This window comes from Pholcus phalangioides, unplaced genomic scaffold (genome assembly GCF_987345545.1).
Source record: "Pholcus phalangioides strain wild (caught in Gottingen) unplaced genomic scaffold, Ppha-v1.0 ptg000012l_1, whole genome shotgun sequence".
Classification (NCBI taxonomy): Eukaryota; Metazoa; Arthropoda; class Arachnida; order Araneae; family Pholcidae; genus Pholcus; species Pholcus phalangioides.
In genome coordinates, this window is record NW_028301605.1 from 2,612,693 (window position 1) to 2,635,427 (window position 22,735).

At 37.3% G+C, this 22,735-nt stretch overlaps 1 protein-coding gene across 3 annotated transcripts in view; it reads left to right on the plus strand.

Moving 5' to 3' along the window:
- Positions 1–6,173: 6,173 nt before the first annotated feature.
- Positions 6,174–22,735, plus strand: part of Graf (GTPase regulator associated with FAK) — a 168,637-nt gene continuing 152,075 nt past the window's right edge. For all 3 annotated transcript variants that reach the window (XM_089240022.1, XM_089240021.1, XM_089240023.1), the window contains exon 1: positions 6,174–6,691. In XM_089240022.1, the coding sequence (XP_089096148.1) occupies positions 6,538–6,691 (154 nt within the window). In that variant the 5' untranslated portion in view covers positions 6,174–6,537. The remainder of the gene's footprint in view (positions 6,692–22,735) is intronic.

The window sequence follows — 22,735 nt, forward strand, 5'->3', positions numbered from 1 at the left end:
GCTTTCAAATTTTACATCAGATGGCAGCACATTACTATCAAGTGCAGTGTGGAAAAATTCACTTTTTACGATCTTACCTGTCGTCGAACGTGGAGGTCCTATGTTTTGGATGTCTCCTTGGGTCTTGAAAAAATTACTGAACTGGAATTTCGATCTTTCAGGTCAGTTTATAAGCTTTGTTTATAAGGAGCATAGTTGAATGAAGAATTTAGTTTTTTATACCTGAGCTTCTCGTCATCACCACATAAGGCACTTCTGATTTTGAAAGTAGGTAGCAGCACCAACAATATTTTTAAAAATGAATTTCTTAAAGTATATTCTAGAGTATTAAATTAATTTTAATTCCCTTAAAATTGTTAGTGCCATTGTGAATTCGCTGCAAATGCTACAAGGGAAAAAAAACTGCTTTGGTGGACGACTTAACATTTCGAGTCACCCGGTATATACGGATTTTGGCATTGCATACGCAGTGACAAAACTGTTCATGTGAACATAATAATGATTGATTATCAGGATTTCAAATCCATCGGAAAATATAAATAAGGGGCCATTCAAATATTACGTAAGCAGATTTTCAGCCATTTTTGACCCTCTACCCCCCCCCCCCCTCCCGTCATCAAAAGTGTCAGCAAATCCGAAACCCCCTCTTATCAGTTTGTTGACTTTAATTTCGATACGGTGAAAATCTGATATTTCATTGGATGACAAGCTACCTTCATGTGGCTTTTTGGTTCGAAATGTGGCCGCTCTCTCGAGGGCGAACGAAGCAACGTGCGAGTTGGCTTAAACACAACACAATATTTCACATAATAGTCTGTACTATATTTAATATACAAGGCGCATAGGTAACGGGGCATATGGTATTTTACTGGCGAACCATTGGTCCTAGAGGCATACTTCCAATTGGAAAAAGTACCCGAATAATATGTGTAGTACTCAGATATTTGATTCATGTTGCCTGGGGTTACATAGTTATTAAAAAAAAATATTAACTTTTTATGTGGACACCCTGTGCCCCAAAACCCAATTGGAAAGTTGTTTCGCGGTCTCCAACAAAAAAAATTTATCGTTTCTAGGTGCAATATTCACGAGATATTCGAAGAACGTGGGAAAAAAACATCATTAAATGCGAGGAAACCATTCTACCCGCATTTAATGCTGTTTCTTTTCCCGAATTTCCCCAATTTTTCAAATTCGCATATCTCGGTGAATATTGCACTTAGAAACGTGAAATTATTTTAGTTGTCATCGGAAAAGACAGAGCAACAACTTCTTAATTGGGTTCTTTGGCACACGGGGATGATGGTATAAAAAGTTTTTTATTTTATTTTATAACTAGACAACCCCTTACAACATGAATGACGTATCTGAGTTGGACACGTGATTTGGATACTTTTTTCTAGTTGGGTATGTCTCTAAGACTAACGGCTCGCCAGTAGAATGCCTGTTACCCATGCAGTCTGCATACGCACGTAAAAAAATAGTTTGAGACGAAATACAGTCGACTCCCGTTTTAACGAATACCGTTATAACGAAAAAAAATATCGTTTTAACGAAAACTTTTCTAATGCCCCGGATAAGTTTACATAGGAACAATATAAAAATCTGAAATTTCTTTATTACTCCGGTCTCTTGGAGTTCATTATAATGGGGTTAGAAAAAATCTAATATTTTTCCACTAAAGCAATTGAACTTTTACAATTTGATCTGAAAACAGTCCTTTTTATAGTGATTATTTCATTTTACTTTTATGAATTTCGGAAGGAAACAAAAGATAGAAAGGGTGGGGAGAAAAAAAGAAAAATGGCCAAGAGGAGCTCTGTTGTGCGTAAATGCCATGAAATTTCATTTATGCGCAAGGAGATTCGGGCTCACTCTCAGTTTTATGACAAAATTTCACATTTATGAGACGTTTGAGTACGGTCACGATTAACCTCTATATATATATATAGCTTTCAATATTAAAATATTTCATTTGTACGAAGCACAATTTCAATTATTTGACATTTTCATTTTGACTCGAACTCCAAATCTTTGGCATTTAGACATCATTTCCACCTATCAAATGCACGAGATTTTTGCAGATTGTGAAAAATGCGTCGCTGAATTGGTTTTGCATGCGTATTATGAACACTAAAAACCACAAATTTTAGGTTGAGTGATACAAAGATACGCATTGAGCCGGTCGGTTGTGACATTTCAAAGTGAAGACTTACGTGAGAATTTATTACACGTTTCTGAAAAATCAGCAGATGCCCTGACTGTCAAATAAACGGATTTCAATTGCTTTAAATGTGGTCATACGCCATTTTAGAATTTTCTTTTCTAATGTCCACAACATTGTTCTTGCAGTATAGGAAAATTGTATTGAAATTACTTGGGATGTTGCAGGCCAGCAGCAGGCTTACGTAGTAGGGCAGTTAATAGGAAGCATTGCAGTATAGATTAAAAAAACTTTAAAGATGTGGTGTGAATCTTAGTCCTACTAAGTCCCAATACGTTATCTGCTTGGATTGCATATAAACCAATTAGCAAACCAAATGACGTTAAGACCGTCTTAAATATGTTTAAAATCACGTTTTTCCTGTTAAATTGAAAGGAATGACATAAGAACACTTGCGATTGAGACACAAAAGCAAATTTATGCAATTACAGTTTCTTAAGTTATACAGCAATGTAGTTTTAAAAAATTGTAATTTCGTGGGTATTTTTCCTCATGTATGATTTGGTCCCTTGGAGTTCGTTATAACTGAATTCGACTTTATTTCTTTTCAGTGGAGGCAATGGGTTGGCACACCCCCCCCCCCTCCCCAAAAATTCATAAAAAAATACTCCAGAGCAATCGTTCTTTATTCGATTTTTATAAATATATTCCCCATCAGACCACTCAGGTTTAGAGGCGTCGCGAGTTCGATACCCGGTTCGTCCTTGTCAGAAAACTTTCCTGACATAGGGGTACAACAAAAAATGACAACTTGAGCGCAGCACAAAATTGCTGAGTCCCCCATCGAGGGGTTAGCGCACCAACCTCTCGATGAGTATAAGAAACAAGCCTGCCGTTCGGAATCGTCAATAAATTGTAGGTCCCGGGGTCTAATTAGCCCTCGTCGTGCGCCAAAAATGATCAATGATCAGACCACTCAGTGCCGGTTGAAGATAGCTTTGTGATGGCTAGATGGCTATCCGTCTGTAATTGCATAAAAACGATGGGGTTTTTTTTAAAAGCTTTCACTTTTCACCCATTTACTTCTTGGATTGCATTTACTACCAGCACTCAAAAGAATGTCAATGAATGGTCAACAAATCTTTGTCTGATTTCTTTATGGCAGCCCTCTTTGAATGAAAAGTCTTCGAACACACACAATTTTCTGTCTTTACAGTTACTCCATTTTGCTTTAAACCTCTTCTATAATTTGTGTCAGGGCCTACCGTCACCCCCAAGTCGTAAACCCACCGAGATTACATGCAACGCTTTTTTTATTTCCTTCCTCATGTTAATGTTACTTGAATAGCGGAAAAATTGCGAAAAAGATATTCTATGCATTTTTTGTTTGAAATTAAATTTTTTTAGTCAGAATGGCTAAAAAAATTTAATTCCACAAACTTCTTCGTGGCCCCCGTATCAGTAGCCGTGGCTCCCCTTTTGCCAGATTTTCATCCGTGGCCCCCCTGGAATATCCTAGGGCCCCCCTTAGGCCATATGGCCCCCGGTTGAGAACCACTGATCTAGGCTATCTAGGAGGTCGTGTCTTGGTCCAGCGCACGAGGCAACAGACCCTTCTGCCCTCCCCCTTCTTACCCCCTTTTTACTTCCTTCTTACCTACGCCTTTCTGTAGTTCCCAAATGAAAAAACAATGGGGAGGGGGGTGTATTCAGTGTCCTAAAAACCATAAATAGTAACAAATCATCAGGAAATGCTGAAAAATATCAAAACAAAAATATACACACACTGAACAATAAATATGAATTAAAAAAATTTAGATTTAAAGGAAAAAAGTACTCCACTAACAGACGGACTTCTTCCGCTGAGAAACCGAGCGTTAAGATTTGGTATTCAACCCAAGTGGGAAACTCGGTCAGCGTGATAGTGGTTAAATATTTTTCCTCTGAAGACGACACCCATTGGTGTCGAAATGCATTAGGATTTTTGTATTTTCGTGTATTTGCCTTATTCGTTGGTGTCTTCTTAATATTCTTGGGCAAAGTTGATCAACTCTTCCAAATTTCAAAATTTATAAAAGAGATCATTACAGGATTAATGGAAGGAATGATTTCAGAATTGATGGAAATTCAGAATTTTAAATGAAAAAATTTATTCTGTGGTGTTTGGTCAGAATATGATAACTCCAAAATCGCAGTTTTGAGATTTTCATTGTCATTTAAAAATCCAAAATAAAGCATACACACAAATACAAATGAAAATATCATACATCAGCATTTTTTGGACGTATGTTCTGACCAAACACCACAGAATTTCAAAATCAATAAAAATTTAAAAATTTATGAAAGAAATATAATTTAAGAACTAAGAAATTCAAAACTTTGATGAAAGAAATCATTTTAGAGTGGTTGGAAACAGGGAATTTTATTGAAAGCGATAACTTCAGAATCTGGACATCTTCGAAAATCCACAACAAATAAGGATGCCCAATTAATTTCAGGCATAAGGTCTATGTTTGACTCTGGTCACGGGCTTTTTTGGCCCACCTGTTAAAACGTCACTGGCTACTTCACATAAGAGGGACTCACAGGACTGCAACTTCTTTTGTTCATTCACATGCTTTAAGGCAGTGTTTCTCAACCACCGGGCCCTGACACCAGTCAAACCGGGCCGTGAAAAGTTAACCGATTCATTTTTTACCTACTTATGCCCCATTAGGCATGCGTATGATAGAGGACTTCCACTCACATAAAAGAAATCAACCGGACCGCGAGTTTTAACCACTGCTGTAAGGTCAGTGGTTCCCAAATGGGGGGTGCCAATTTTAGAATCATGTAAAAAATTAATGATAAAGTATGTGTTTAAAAAACAAAGTTTTAATGAAATTAACGCACAAATGCACCACTGTGACGTTGGTAGACTGTAGTAGTAATACTTATGATCTGATAAAAATTGTATTCGTGGTGACATCTCTCTATAGGAGTAAGAAACGTTGTTCTAGTTTTTTTGCAGTCCAGTAGATTGAATTGCTATCGCATAAAAAATCAGTGCTGGGTAGAATGTACTTTAAATTCTCGGTGATAGATGGCTGTAGTTTCTGCTGCTACAAACTGGGTTCCATGGCAGACACCTAGAATTCCGGGGGGGGGGGGGGGTTCCACGACTAAAAGAAACCGCTGCTCTAGGTCACACTTTCGGGAACTCACGCGCTCGTACATTCTTTTGTTCACTCACATGCTCGCAAAATCTCCTGGTCACTCACTGACCTAGAGCCACCCCCTCCTCTAGGGAGTGAAAAATTTATGATATTTCTAAAGCCTCGTATGAGGCTATGGCATTACCGTCTGTGAGCCGTAAAAATTTGCCACCCTCATCCTACTAATTTTCTCAACCACTTGTTCTTTAAATTTACCGCCCCTCCCAACTTGCCGCCCTGGGCCCGCTTAGCACCCCCATCCCGTAAATACTACACTGGCCGGGGCGAACCATGCCTTCACCTAGAAGACAATATATTCGAACTTCATCATCGAAGAGTTTATTCGATATAAAATCATCTTATCAAACCATTTTAATCTCCATTTAGATACTAACGATAAATCATTCCACATAAATCTCAAACACCACTAGATAAAGTAAATTTATCGACCGCGATAACAAAAAAAAATCATTCCGTTTATCATTCCAAATAAGCACTTTATCATATTATCGGGCCGTTTGGCGACATTTGATCAAGTATAATTGAAATATATTACTATTATTATTATCACACTCGAAGTTCCCATTATTTTATGATTCATTTATTTTGATTTTTTTTTTCTTTTTTTGCATTCCATCTAACACAAAAACAAAAACAAAAAAAAGAGAAATCATCGCCAAATCATTGCCAAAACCGCCAAACACCGACAGAACTGGGCGTGAACTCTCCTCCGAGCCGGCTCGTTTGGTTCTTCTTTCGCGGGGGGGCGCTTTCCCTCCCCTCCAGTAGTGTCATTTCGCCTCGCGTTTCCGGCAGGGTCGGACGCCGCGATTTGCCGCTCCCGCTTACTGCTGTTAAAAAGAAAATTGTTTCAACCCCGAACAGCATGAAGTTATCAAGAGTAAAAATGTCCGATTTTGTTGTTGTGGTGGTGATTCGGAATCAGTGGTGTGCGGTTCGGATAAACGAGCTGCTGCTGCATCGGGATGGCGATGATCATCATCAAAAAGATGAGGATACGATGCATTATAATATCTAAGTGTAAAAAGAGAAGAGAAAAAGATAATAATATTTTATTTCTTACCTTGGAATATTAGAGAGTGCGAGAAGAGAGATTTGTTTCTTTGGTCCTTCCGTCTCCTCCCTCTATTTTAGTTTTTTTTTTCCCACCCTCTAAAGATGGGATTGCTACCTCTGGAATTCACCGATTGCCTGACAAACAGTCCCTATTTCCGAGAGAACCTACATGCACACGAAAAAGAATTGGAAAGGACCAGTCAGTCAATAAAAGTCCTTATAAAAGAAGTCAAGGAACTTCTCTCAGCGGCGAAAGGTGAGATTTCTACAAAATTGTTATTTATTTATTATTAAAAAGTTTTATCCTTACCTTCTCTTGATACGGGATCGATCCCCGGCACGAGATTTTTCTTCTCTTTTTTTTGTGGTTTTTTGTCATGAAGGCCATTGACTGTGTTCACGCTGGATTTAATACGTATATACTCATCTTCATTGGAGCGATTTATCATGGATGAAGTACTATTACACATTACCCATCCCTGTATCTTACAAGATTGTGATTTTTTTTTTTTCCCAGGCAGATTTAGATTTCTATGCCGGGAATACAACCCCGGAATGCGTTGAGAACCTTTTTTCTTTTTTTGGATTAATTAATGTGATATAGATTTTGCCGGGTCTGCCTTTACCACACGCGGGGCTAGGGTCGTCCTAATAATTTCGGGGGGGCCTCCTATTTATTCTGTGGTGCGGGGGGGGGGGGGGATCGGCCACATCCGAGAATTCATCCAAAATTAAATTTAATGCGATTATATTGACGATTTAATGTGAATTTAAAAGAAAAAGATTTATATCGAAAGAAATTTAGCAAATTGAGACTCGAAAGAAAAGTAATCTAAGAATTGATGGAAATTCCAGACTCCGCGAATCGGAAGTAAGACAAATAATTGGCGCTGATAATTCCGGCATCCATTAAGATTCAGAATGAATGAAAGAAATAATTCCAGATTTGATGAAAGTTCAGGATTTAATGGAGGGGGTGGGGGGGTGTCCCAAGACCCTACTCATGTAGTTGGGACATGAGTGTGTCTAAGGAGAGGTATATTTTGTTATTAAGAGGTATATAGTAATTTATATATTTTCAATTATTTAGCATTTTCTACTTCAATAATGATTGACTTTTTGGATAATTATTTTTAAATTGTTATTTATCTTATGTAACAATTATTTACTCTGATAAATATTGACTTAGATAATCATCATACTAATGCATAACTAATGAACTCTTGAAAATTTATATACTTGAACAACTATATAATTCTGGCAAAGGGTAGTGGCAGAGGCAGATTTAATGCCCCAGTCCCAGAACCCTGCTTATGGGTCTATGGGTCTGACTATAAGAAATATATTTCACCATCAAGAAGTAGAAATGTATGATTATTTATTATTTTGATTATTTAGCATTTTATACTTGGATAATGATCAAGTCTACTAGTACACAGATAAGGCTTAGTTAGCTTAAGCTAATGTAATTACATAATAATAATAAAAACTAGTTAGAGAAAGAGATAGATAAATATCGGCTTAGATAATAATTATACTGAGGTATAATATGAACCTGATAGATATTGGACTATTGTTACAATATTTTATTGATAGAATTAAAATCTATATATTGCGTGACAGATAATTATTTACATTTAATGCATGCAAAATATAATTTATACTTTTGTATAATTAATAAATATTTTTCTTCTTTTTTTTATGGTTTGTTTTTGTCTCTTTCAAGTGAAGCAAATAATAATTAAATATTAAATTAATTATTAAATATTACTTTCCTTACATGCTATGTTTTGCCAAATTTTGATACCTTTATAATTGAACAGTTGAAATGTATCACTGAAAAGAAATGTAATGCATACACGTGTGTGTTTGTAAATCCATTATTGGTGGGATTGGTTTTTCAGAATTCCATTATAGGTTGGTCCACATTGTTGCAAACTACATTGCTGGTCAGAACATGGTTTACGAAATTGAACTGTTAATCAGAACATTGTTCCAAATTAAACTGTTGGTTAGAGCATTGTTTCGAATTGAATTGTTGGTCAGAACATTGTTTCTCATTGAATTGGATTGTTAAGGAGAATAATGTTTGAAACTAAATGGTCTTCGTAATGGTCAGAACATTGTTTGAAATTCAGTTGTTGGTGAGAAGAATTAAAACTCATTTTAAATTCACCCAGGACTTGACAAATCTAAGGTGGCAGTTCTCCATGGTGACTAAAAAATTGGTATTGGCGCCAAAAGTTTTCTACTTGTTACTGGCTCCAGCAAAAGAAATATACTTAACTTATAAAATATTTGGTTGACACCTAGATTTTTTTCTTAGTTATCAAGCCCTACATTATCCAATCATCAATATTTGATTGACTGATCTCTCACCTTTTCCCCCCTTGAATGTCCGAAGATTGTTGATTTTGTGAGGGAAGCGATAATAAAAATGGAAATAATTAAATAAATGTGTACAGGATATACATTTGTTCAATTGTTTTAATTTCTTTTTAATTATATTCATGTTTTATAAAATGCACAGTCCAGTCAATTGTTTTAGCCAACAATTGTAGGAAATATGAATCCTTAAGCTAATTTGGAATGACTTCTTATATTCAAGAACCAAATTTTTATATAAATGTAGTAAAAATCTATAGAACTTATACAAATATTTCTGTGGTCAGATGCCGAAATGTCACAAGTTTTTTTTTCCCAAAAAATTGAGTTTGCAGTCTGGATCCTCGTTCGTCAAAATTTCGGAAGGCTACAAAATTTCATCCATCTCTTTCGGTTTATGAGAAACCAACAGAGTCAAATGGCAATAAAACAAAAAGCCACAGTATCACATTTTGGCAAAGTATTGTTTACAAATTTGCTTTCATGAAATTTTGAAAAAGTGACTTATATAACATTTTGCCATCGGAGCACAGATTTTTAAACGCTTGAAAATTTCTCAGCACAGATCTCAAAATAGCATGAATATTTTTATTGTTTTTTTTTCAAAAATGCAGGAAAAAGAAAATGTAAGAACAAATAATATAAGTGAAGTCAATGAAGTATTTGTCCCGTCAACAAAAATTTTATTGATGAAAAGTCATTAATGCATTGATTGAGTCATTTGCTTGGTGACAAGTAATGATAAGCAATTGAATTAAGTTTCTTATATACATAATTTGCATTTCACACCATAATTTCAGAAGAAATTTTGATCAAACTTAAAATTTCTTGATCTCACTTGACTCCACAGAATCATAATGCATAGGCCTATTACATACGAGTAATTCATATTTAATAATTCATTGACATAGTTTTCACAACAATGTATTTGACACAGAACTTTTATTTTCATCACTTTCTATTTATATTCCAGTTTCTGGAAAGTCCCGAAATTGGCTAGAATTATGTCACATACAGTTTACACATTAAATATTGTTCGAGATAAAGTCTCTCACAAGCACTCGCGATGGTGAAGCTCAAATCAATTCGAAGAACAGCACAGAATTATTTTACAGATTAGCTATGTACATGTATTCACAAGCAGAGATTTGACTAAATCTCACTCAATAGAGAGCCTCGTGAAAGCTGTTTCTCTAACATACAAGAGATCTCCTATTGTAAAAACTCAGCAAACTCCTTGTAGTTCTGCTCTGGTGGTGCTCTTATACAGGTTAAGGGAAAAGCTTTGAGAGAGTTCTACCATATTCTCGAGAGATCACACCTTTTCCTTTGGCGTCATGACATTGACAATTTATTGGAGCTGTCGCCAAATGTGCCAAGTTTGTTGTCAATTGGGTGAGATTTACAGAGAAATGCATTAATGACTATTTACCAATGAAAGATGATATAATAAATGATAAAAAAAATTACCATTCACATAATTTTTGCAATAATGTATTTGACAGAACTTTTTTTTTCATCACTTCCTATTTATATTCCAGTTTCTGAAAAGTCGCCGCTTTGTTTTTAATTTTTTCATCAATAGATTTTTGAAATTTGCTCGAACAAATTTTCATTTGTTGATAAAATCTTCTTCTTCTGGCTATTTTTTTGTGAGAATTATATAATTGTGAAAATTATTTTCACTTTACCACGTGTTTCGGTTCTGAGACTTCTATTATTTCTGAAGGTACATGTTTTCAACATGTTTAGTGTTTGCTTAGTTACACGCTTGAACTAAAAATTCATTTCCAACAATGCTATGCTAAAAATGTATTTCCAAAAATTCTGTGCTAAAAATGCATTTCTAACAATTCTGTGCTAAAAATGCATTTCCAACAACAATATACTGAAATGCATGTCCAATAATACCATGCTAAAAGCGCATTTTCAACAATACCATGGTAAAAATGCATTTCTACTATGCTAACAACTATTTCAAACATAACTTCACTAGCAGTGCATTTCAAGTCATTTGATGATAACCATGTGTTTCAAGCCAAATGTTGCTAACAGTGCACTTCAAACAATGTATTATGCCAACAGTGCACTTCAAACAATTTATTATGCTAACAGTGCACTTCAAACAATGATTATGCTAACAGTGCACTTCAAACAATTTATTATGCTAACAGTGTATTAAAAAATGTATTGGCTAACCATCGATTTTAAACAATACATTATATGACGATGCATTTGAAAAAAAAAACAAAACATGTTAACAGGTCACTTTGAACAATATACAGTGAAACCTCTCTAAGACAGAAACTGTATGATGCAGAAGCCTCTCTTGAATGGAATCAAAATATAGTCCCTTTGGTAATTAATGCAATATTAATATGCACCTTTATAAAACAAAAACCTGTCTAAAATGAAATATAATTTCAGTCCCTTGACGTTCTGTTTCTTACAGGTTGCACTGTATATATTCTAACAATCTATTTTGAAGTGTACTATTGTGTGGGGGGGGGGGAAACTTAGTTTTTCGTTTGATGAGCTTTGTAACCTTGTTTTATACAGTATTAGCTTCCCAAACTTATTCCTTTGCTCCTCCTTGTCAAAAGGGAAGAAAAGTCTTATGTGTCTTGGGAGCAATTTTATTTTGTAACCTCCTCCCACCTCCCCAGTCAGTTACAGCACTCTTAAAGGGTATCACACACTTCAGGAGACTCATTCTTCTGTGTTTACACTAATATTCCTTGAAAAGTTCAATTTCATTTAGTGTGCATAGGAATTTCTTTTTTTTAATAATTTATTTCTCTCTCTCTCCTATATTATTCTAGAGCATCACAGCAGATCACCTTAGCCAGTCTTCCCTTTAAAAATGTCTCTCCGCAGAGAGCAGGCAGACCTTTCTCAACATGATATTTGCAGAACAGAAAATTTAAGCACTTGTCGTATTCACTTCTAAATATGGAAGACAGATGGCAGCACCAGCAAGAACACAAAAAACACAACTGTGACAGCATAAATACGTTAGGGCCATGCTTATACATAAAATCGCACAACACGTTTCAGCATGTATTGATTTGTAAGAAATTCTGAGGGACTTAAATTGCAATTAAATTAGAGCAGTCGCTTATTAAACAAAAGTTTTAGAATAGCTTCCATTCTCCCTTTACAGTTTTCATATGACGCACATTTTCTTGAGAGTTCTATCGAATAAATAGAGAGGCTGTGCTTCAATTAGTGGTTTTGTACAGATAGCTTTCACCCACCCCCTCCAATAATTTCTGAAAAAACAGTGCAATGCACCCTCCCTCTCCTGCGTACTGTCTTGAGTTTCGTATATATGGGACAACCAGCAACTTCCAGCCCCCCCCCCCCCATGTTTTTTCATGTCGGCTCCTTTGCTTTTCGCCGCATACAGGGCGAAAACCGTTGGGTATAGAAACATACTTTCAGTAATTAGAGAAAGCATTTAAATAACGTGTCCATCTTATACGGATCATTCAGGTACTGAGGCCTAAGGCCGTATATGTAGGTACCGAGATAGAAAATTTAATTTTAATTGACTTTAACTTTCAGTTAGAAAGTTGTTGCCCTGTTTGTCAACTCCATGTTTTTAAGTGCAATATTCGCTGAGATATTTGACTTCAAAAACCGCTGAAAATGAGAGGAAAACAATAAAGTATAACGTGTAGAATGAGCTTGTTCTTTAGTTTACGCGGTTCTTGATGTTATAGTCAAGGTATCGTTACTACCGAGTTGGACTGTAATTCCTAAAAAAAGTTTATCCTCTTAAAGATTCCTTAACATAGAAAAAGCCTTGCTATCATCCAGAAGTATCTCGTCCAGATTTAATTCATCCTCCGGAAAACTCGTTTCCCACACGGAATTCTGCCAGAAAGAAATAGTGGAAACCCTTTAGAGAAACCACTGGAGTGTGTGCAGCGTTTCTGTTGTGATGAGATGGCAACAACAAAAGCAACAACAAGAAATAAGTAATCGACACCTTTTGCGGAAGAAGATCGAACCGCCTCCATCATTGCAATCATTCCTTGGGGTTAATGGGCTAATGGCATCTGTATTGTCAATCAGACAGCGCTTGATGTGATCCGGGTGTATCTGATCTCTCTGTCTGTGTTTTTGTGTGTCTGTGATTTTTCCTTTTCATCACGTGTGCTGTTCAGGATGTAAAATGTAGAAAGAAACGGGGAGGAGGGAAAAGGTGGAAAAGTAAATGAACGGTGCCTGCCACACACAACACGTACGAACAACAACAACATGTAAAGGGTGAAGAAAGAAAGGATGTTAAGTATGTGGTGAGGCTGACATGAACGGAAATCTGATAATGATTCTGGTTCCTTATAAAACAGATATCCATCTTTTTCTATTCGTTGGAATTAAAAAGGGTGGGGTGAGAGGGGAAGAGAATTCCAAGGATGATTCAGAATCGCGTGGCTGGAATCAACTACTCATACAAGAAAGAATAGAGAGAGAGAGAGAGAGATCGTTTTTTTTATGTGTATGCGTTATTTGTTGTTGGCTTGAACATCCTTTTGTTTTGGCGGATTGTTATTTTTTGCATTGTTGTTTGAGATTAATTAGCCCCCCCATATTGTATCAACCCAGTTACTCAGATGACGGTGACTCAGTTCGTCATTGCACATTACTTTGTTGATTGCCTTATAAAGGATGTTCTAGTCATTCTGTGACGTGGAGTTTCGAAATCTGAACATTTAATTCGTAGTACGAGATTAATTTTTAAATTAGGATTTTTTTTTTGCATATAACAGTCCAGTCATCCAGTGCCGTCGTAACGCATGGGCCCACCCGGGCACGGCTCGGGGCCTCAAGAGAAGAGGGGCCTCACAAAAATGAGATCCTGTTGAAATTTCCTAGGATTTACCAGGTAGGGCCTCCGAAAAACCACTTGGCCCGGGGGCCCATGATACTCTTAAGACGGCCCAGCAGTCATCGAAAAAATAAATTACAGCAGTGGTTCCCAAACGTTTTTGAAGTGCGATCCCTCACTCAACTTTTTTTCAGATAATATTTAATCGATGGATGGCGCTGCACCAATGCTATTCACATATGCTAGCCATTCCTGTGCCCTGTGCAAGAATTTGAATTTAGGCCCTTCTGGCCCATGTAGAACTCCCTTCCAAGTGGGCCCTGTGCGGGTGCACCTGTTGCACCTGCCTAGTTACGGCCACTGGATTAAAGTGAAACCTCGATACAACAATAAATCCCTCTGAAAAGGAAATTGTGAAATACTCTTTCTTTTGTTTCATCAATTCAGAAATCATTTCTTCCAATAATTATGAAATCATTCCTCTCATTAATGTTTAAAAGTACTTCCTTCAAAAATTTTGAAAATTATTTCTTTTTATTAAGGGTTTTTTTTTCCCCAATCATTTCTATAAATTTTGTAACTACAGGGTAGTTGTAATTAAAATTTCTATACTCTTGAGTAGTTTTTCTCAAAAACTGCTTTTCCGAATACAGCCAAATTTTTAGGATACCTTAATGAGACCATGGGAGGGAGATTTATAAAATTAAAAAAAAAAAAAGTTCAATTTTTGACCACCAGGTGAAAAATTGGCGGTTTTTTTAAAAAATCGAATTTTCCTTTTTCCCATGGACTATAAAGCGTATATACCAAGTTTCAATGGAATACGTCCTCCAGAGCGCGCTACATAGATCAGAATAGTGTTAGCATACTGACGGGTGTTACATTGGTCTGAGACACAGTTATAATATATCTCTTCTAACTTCTGAGCAGAATATTAAAAATACTCAGACCTATGTAGCGCCCGTTCTGGTAGACGTATTCCATTGAAACTTGGCATGTACGGTATATGGACCATAGGGAAATGTAAAATGCAATAAAAAAGCGCCACTTTTTTTCACCTGGTGGTCGGAAATTAAACTTTTTTTTATTTCATGAATCTCTCGCCCATGGTCTCATATCCTAAAAATTTGGCTGTATTCGGAAAAGCAGTTTTTTGAGAAAAGAAATACCCAGACTACGGGAACTTTAATTATAATCACCCTGTATGTAAGCTTTTTCGTTGGTGGGTCACTGCAAAGAGCTCGGGGGCACATGTGGTATGCGGTTCATGAGTAGAAGACACTTGGTCTAAAGTCTAAAGTTTCAAAAGAGCATGATATACATGACAGAGAAAAATAAAAGAATGGAAGGGCAATTGAAGTAATGATTTTGTAAAAATCACAAAAAAAAGATATTATTGATTATTGGAACTGACAGTAAAAACAACAAATGAAGTTTCAAAACACATAATAGAAAATTGAAATGTATTAATTAATGATTTAATGAAAAGAACCATATATTAAAACAATCTCTGTCTGTAACCCATTCTCAAATGTGTCCGGTCCTGTGCAAATGTCCCCATTGCCCATGCTTTGATCAGGCCAGATACATTTACAGTTTTGGTCACTCCACATGCTTTCATACGCTCTAGGTAACTCTTTTTGTCACTCCCATCCTTACACACACTTTAGGTCAATCCTTCGTTTGCTGTCATGCTCACACTCTTTCGTTTACTTTCATACGCACATACTCTGTAGGTCACTCTTTTGGTTATTCGGTCATTCTCTGAGATGGTCCATTGTTTTCTAGATTACTCTTTTGGTTACTTCACGCGTTTGCACCACTATTTTGTTCACTCATATGCTTGCAGACTCTCTAGGTCACTCGTTTGGTCACTCACTGACGTAGTCTTTTTTTTTTTTGTAAGCGGAAGCGGATTTATGGTTTTTACTACCATTATGGTTTTACTTGTGGACTAAAGAAATTTCGTGACCACTCATTCCTCAAGTTTTCCGCCCCTCCGAACTTGCCGCCCTGGGCTACTACTACTAAACCACACATGCACCTCGTCCATATTCCTCTGCGGAGCTTCTAACGAATTGGTATATGTAGGAATGTGCGTGTATGTGTTGTGAGCCTAACATGAAGTTTGTTTCTGTGTAATGCGTGTTATAGTATTGCCATCTACTTTTTTGCTCTCTGAGTTAAATGTAATGATTGAAGATTTCTACCGTTTTAGGTCCGTGATTCTCTGTAGGCATATGTTGCTCTTTGTGGCGAGACTTGAACAAGAGAGAAAGTATCGGTACAGATAACAACACGCCTGCAGCTGCTCTTCTGTGCTGTAGGTGGTTAAGGGCCCCCCCCCCCGTAAATATGCGGATTCGGTAATGTGCATTAAGTACGAACATTTGAGTTATAAAAATTGAAAACTTTGTAAAATGGAACTCACTGAGACGTAACTACGCCATTTTGACCTACGATCAGAAAGGAAGGTAGACAAACAGATGAATAAATGAACACCAGAAATTCCAGCCCTGCTTCGAGTGGACAAATAGCTATGGAAGCCAAGCTTAATCAAGAAAGAAACAAATTCAAATTAAAGACTTTGTAGAATGGAACTTACTGAGAAGTAAATGCGCCGTTTTTGGATTCGACCGTTAGGGAAGGCAAACGAATAGTTAAAGCAACCAGGCTTAATTCTGGCGCGGATACGGGGGGGGGGGGCGTAGGGGCGATGGGAGTGAATAATAAGGTAAAATGTTTCTGTCCCGTAAAATACGGGACGATCCAATGGACCTGCAGAACGAGTCGGCGTAGGGGCGATGGGAGTGAATAATAAGGTAAAATGTTTCTGTCCCGTAAAATACGGGACGATCCAATGGACCTGCAGAACGAGTCGCCATGTAAATCCGTGTCTTCCTTCACTATTTTCGCAGCTGAAGATGTCTGCTTCCTCTTCATAAGCAGCTGAAGATGTCTGCTTCTTCTTCATAAGCAGCTGAAATGCCTGGCTCTACTCCATTCATAGCTCAAGAGGGCTGCCTTCGCTTCATTCATAGCTGAAGATGGCTGGCTCGAATCCATTAAGATGGTTGGCTCAACTATATTCGGAGATAATGTCTGTCTACGCTTCAAAAGCAGCTAAAATGCCTGGCCTTGCTTCATTTGCAGCTAAAGATGCCTGCCACCGCTCCACTCGTAGCTGTAGGTGCGTCTCCACTCCACTCATAATTAAAGATGCCCGACTTTGCTCTATTCATAGCTAAATATGCCTAACGTCGCTCCATTAATAGCTGAAGATGCCTAACGCCGCTCCATTAATAGCTGAAGATGCCTAACGCCGCTCCATTCATAGGTGAAGATGCCTAACGCCGCTCCATTCATAGCTGAAGATGCCTAACGCCGCTCCATTCATAGCTGAAGATGTCTACCTCCGCTCCACTCATAGCTGAAAATGTCTGGCTTTGCTCCACTCACAGCTAAAGGTGCTTGTGTTTGCTTAGACGTGGATCCATAGACTAAAGATAGTATAAGAGTATAGAGTATTATTCTTACTCTGTGCGTGGATCCAAGAGTAGAATAATATGGGGGGGGGGAAATTTGCATATTCCGTAAAATACGGGACGATCCTATGCAATAAGTCACCCCCTCCCGGCACTTCGCTGTGGATCCGCCCTTGGCTTAATCAAAAAAAAAAGAAACAAATTCCAATGTCATACTCGACCAATTCCGATTAATGCACCCTTTAGGAGAGAAAAGAAAGCAAGTTAAATAAGATAAGTATCATTTAATCTGCTAAGTCAACTTTCGGACCTATCTTCTTTTTTTAGTGGATCGAAGACAAAGATAACGTTTTCTTTCTTCCCCCCCCCCCCCGATATATTTACTCAACCTGAAAATCCATCGTCTTGTATAACACCGGGAATAATAATAACAATAATAATAAAATCGATCGAGAAACAATCTTAAAGCCTTAGGAATATAATTAAAGCTCTTTTTTTTTTTTGTCCCTTATCTTTTTCCCTACTGTTATTTCAACGTTGCAGCATTGAAATTACTTGAACGTAAAGAATAATGTGACTGTTCTATATGTATTATAAAAGAAAAAAAAGAGTAAAAAGAAATGTGTTGTCTCTGCAGTTTTTTATAGAATGAAGGAGACGTAGAATCTGTATTTCTTTTAACCATTTATACTTCTGTCTTTTCCTGCAATTTTGTTTCCCCTCGCGCCATTTTTTTTTGTTTTGTTTTGTGTGGAGCTCAGCTGTTTCTTATAGTTTGGAGGAATTTTCTCGTTGATGTCAAAAGATCGTATTTTTTTTTTGGAGCATTTATTCTATTTTTTTTTTCTTTCTATGAAGGTTCAGTTATGTTGTATAAAGTATATACAATTTTTCCTCTCCACGCGAAGAAAAAAATGCGCATAATTTTACTGCAGCCTCTCTCTTGATTCAACTTTTTCCACTCTACTTGTTTCTATCGACCCCCTTCGACCTTATCATTCATATACAGTCATAGGCGTACGCAAAGAGGCCCCCCCCTCCAAAAGCCGAGATTATGGTATTATTTTGCAGGAAAAACGTAAAATCCCCCTAAGAAAAAAGAAATTGACCCCCCCCCACCTTAAGAGAATTCTGCGTACGCCTATGTATACAGCCAAACTCGGTTATAACGACATCGAAGATTCCGCGAAGTTTTGTCGTTATAAACGAGGTGTATAAGAGTATATGATTCTTGAAGTTTTCAAGACTTTTTGAGTATGAAATTTCGGAGTTTATTTTAGATTGTGTACAAACATTTTTCTCTTTTGTGCCATCGTTCTCATATGTATTTTCAACTGCAATACTGTTGTCATGATGCACATGTCCGAAGCCCCACACTGAGTACCCTTCGAAGGGAACACACTCTGTACATCGGTTATCATTTGAATTGTTGCAAATATGTACTACTATTTTTCCTATTTTTTTGCAACCATTATTTTAGTTCTCTTTTTTTTTTTAATTTTTGGTTTTTCCTGTTCACTTTGTTTTCCCGGCCGGACTAGCGACTGGAGTTCTTTCCGCATGACCACGCCCACCGGAGCACTGATCTTACATCGCTTATGCGACAGAGCCTGGTCGTGCTCTGTTTATTAAATTCGATTCAATGAAGCTCCAGCCTCAATCACTTTCTTGACTGTCCAGAGACGACTGAGACGGAGTCTGGAACTGACTCTAGCACAAATCTAACCGGGTCGCCCAATAAATAGTAGTGCAGCTCCAAACGTTGTGTCAGTGGACAGCCAAAAAAGAACACGGTGATCTTTCGTTCGCCATCACTAAAGATGACCTCCGCAGGTGTGGATGATATAATCATATTCCAGTGAACCTTCTTAGCACGAAAATATTATCATGTTAACATAAATTTCGAAGAAATAGCCACATTCGAGTCATACATACATCAAGTTCACACAGAACTTCACCTTTATTTTTTGAATGTGGCTTTTTTCACTTACTTGTTGCAACACCTCCTGTAGCAGAAAGCCTTCGCGCGAAGCTCGTGACGTCACTGAAGTCGTCCATTTCACCTGTAGCCATTGGATACACTGCAAAAAAAAAAAAAAAGAGTAAAGATTTCGCGTAACTCGGACAGCTACATCCAATAGCTACAGGTGAAATGAACGAGTTCAGTGACGTCAAAGCTTCGCTATAGAAGGATTTCTGCTATAGAACGTGTTGCCTGTTGGCGCTACTCGATTTCGCATGTCGAACGATAAAGAAAATTCCATTTCGTTCGGATGCGTTTTCATTGATTTCGTTCAGATGGCACTGGGATTATGTATTACTATTATTTTTTTTTTCTCTCATGCGTAGTTTCATTTCAAACATGGCACAAGTCTCAGTTCCGCCTCCACCATCAATTTTATTTTTAGTTCTTTTTTCTTCTGTGACGGGGCTTCCGAAACGGATATTGAATTTCTCAAGTTTCAGGTTCCTCCGAGATCATCTCGTGGTAGGCTTTCCGAGAAATTCTCGTTATACACACAGTCGACCACGTGATACGTGTTATTATTATTATATATATTTTTTTCATTGTGAAGGTCGCTACGCCGTAAAGACACGCATAAACACACACAAGGTCGGTCGCTCTATGAATATACTGTATGTATGTACTAACCTGCGTGGTCGTTTATCGACCATTCGTTTGCTTTCCCAGAAGAAGAAAAAAAAAATATCAAGATAACCGTTTTTATATTCCTTGAGAGGAAACAGTCGGAAGGAATGGATAGTTCCTTGGTTCGTACGTACTACATACCGGGAATTATGGTGCAACTCCTCTGAGAGGGTTTTCTGCGTTCTCCCAGAAATCCAGCTATTCCCAGAGATATCCTCTTGACAGAGGTGCTCAGATTATTAGGGGAAACATATCGGACTATAACAAATTGGTCCTATGAGGAGGTGACCCCCTTCATACTACTACTTAATTGTTCATGCACCTCGTAAACATTCCTCTGAGGAATTTCTAACGAATTTGCACATGCCAGAGCGTGTGTTCTGAGATCAAGTGTGGCCCAAACGAATTTATGTCGTCAGAATTATGGGCGTTTCAACAATTTCGAAGTACATTGGTGCTTAATTCCAAATTTTTGGAAACGTTTCCAGTAATTTATGTATAAATAGCTTTGGAAACTGCCTGAGAGTAAATTTCTAGCAGTTGAAAAACAAATCTTTTTTCCCGATGTCGGCTGCCGTTACGACGATGAGACATCGTCCCGTCCCCCCCATCATCAGAATTTTTTTTTTCTCTCGTCGTCCCCAAACTCAAGCAAATCCGTAGGATCCTATGTTATACCCGTAGCTTCTATCGCACCCCCTCCCTGTATCATTCCATCGCTCACTTTGGGAAACACTGCTCTATTAGAAGCACAGAGGCATTTTGAAGTTGTTTTATCGCTTTTCTATCAGGCGGCCATACCTGAAGACGGAGAAAACCCAATATTCCCATGTTACCAGACTATTCCACATTCCCAGCACTTTCCATACAGTAAGTATCGTGTTGAAGGTCTACCTGCCCTCTGCGGAGAGACTCTTTCAAATACATAGAAGGTCGGCTCACATTTCTCTCCTCGAGAAATCGTAAAACCGTAGAAAACTAACTTCAGCTGACTGCCACTAACCACTCACTGTACTGTCAACGCTATTCACGTACCGGATCTCTCCCTCATACTATTACAGAATGCGTCAAAAGTTCGTTCAAAATTTACATAAAATTAATTAAAATTTTTTCTGAGAAATAAAAAAGAATCTGAAGGTAAAGATATTGCTGCTCGCACGAATAGAATAAACGAGCCCCCCCCCCCCCTAGCGGTCGCAAAAATCAACGAATGCGAATGAAATTCAGATATAGGTACAGTCGGTCCCGCTTATCGGATAAGAGATAAACGTATACCCCCTCTTAAACGGATGAAATATCCTCCTTCACCAAAATTTCTCCTATAGTAACAATATTCTTCGCTTAATATTATGAGAATTTTAAAGACTTTTCCTCCGCTTAATAGTACGCTTCACACGTCAACTGTTAATACACATCAACCGCTATGCACATCATGCGGTGCTTTACTGAATGAAAAATTTAGAATTTATGTGAAATACGTTACTCTCTCTAAGTTCTACTGGGTCTATTCTAAGGTACTGGCGTTCAAGTTGTCTTTAATACGTACATTTAATTATTTTATTTTTTTGTTCGCTGTTGAGTCGATGGAGGGCACTAGCTTTCTTAATGAAAAGTAAAAATCTTTTAATCATTGTAATTATACATAATTTTCATTTCATTTTTTGATGTCTGGTTTATTCAAGGAGCTTCATTAACATCAGTTTTCATTATACAAGCTATACTAACGTTATGAAGTGGCAATTGAATTGTTCCCCACTTAATCGGATATTGTGTGCTGAAATCGTTGATATCCGGTTAAGCGCGGCCGACTGTACTTCAGAATATGCGTTCGAGAATAGAAAGAGAAGAGTAACAAAATCCTAGCTCTCTCGGTTACGGTAAAAGCAACACGATTTCGAAAAATTTAAATGACGACACCAACTTTTAAGGATTGTAAAGTCATCAGCGCAGTGAAAAACCATAAATGGCGTTAGAACGGTATTTGTAGCACCATAATAGAGGAAATCAAAAAACTGATTCATCGCCATCAAAAGGATTGAACGCATCTTAATACAAAATGAAAGATAATCGTAGTATACTATTTCTCTTAAAAGCGATGGCGATTCCATTATTCATTTCATCACCAAAAGAAAGAACGGAAGAAACTACTTTTCGCGTATGTGTCTGTCACTGTGTGTGTGTGTGTGATCTTTATTCGAGTCCGTCGTCCCCTTTATATCACCTTATACAAGTCATGGTTCTTTTTTAGACTAACGTTTTCTCCTTTATATGCGATTCCGAGGCATTCCTAAGTGTGTTTGCGTTTCGGATCAATGAAAAACGGAAAAAGAATGTCAAATAACGTGAAAAAAAGCCAAGAGAAAACGGTTTTTAGATATTTTATGTGACATATTGTGGTTGTCAAATCTCTCTTTTTTTGCGAGAAATTTGTCACTTTCCGCTTCTGGGAATTTTGACAGTTTCCTTTTTTTCATTCTTCTCTGTATGAAAAATGAGAGGCCATTTTTCAAGTTTTTTAAACATTCCAATTTCGATTTGATTTGTTGGGTTTTCTTCTTTCTTAGAATTTTTCCCAGGGATTTTTCTGTCTTGAAAAGAAAAGAAAATTCTATACGATGAGATGAATTCTGTAAATTATGACATTTTTCGTGAAGTCATTGTCCTGTCTTTCACATAAATTAACGGTTTTGTATACAAGGTGAGTAGATAGTCCGTAAAAACTTTTACCTACGCTGCAGGATGTAAATGTTGTACGGTGAATGTGATAAATAAATATAGGCATAATCGTCTCCAAGTTTGATAAATGTATCCCTTATACCGTCGATTAGGGGCCGTTCAAGTATTACGTAAGCAAATTTTTAGCCGTTTTTGACCCCCTCCCTTGTCAGCAAAAGTCAGCAAAACGATGACCCCCTCCTCCCCCTTGTCAGCAAAACTTCGTCA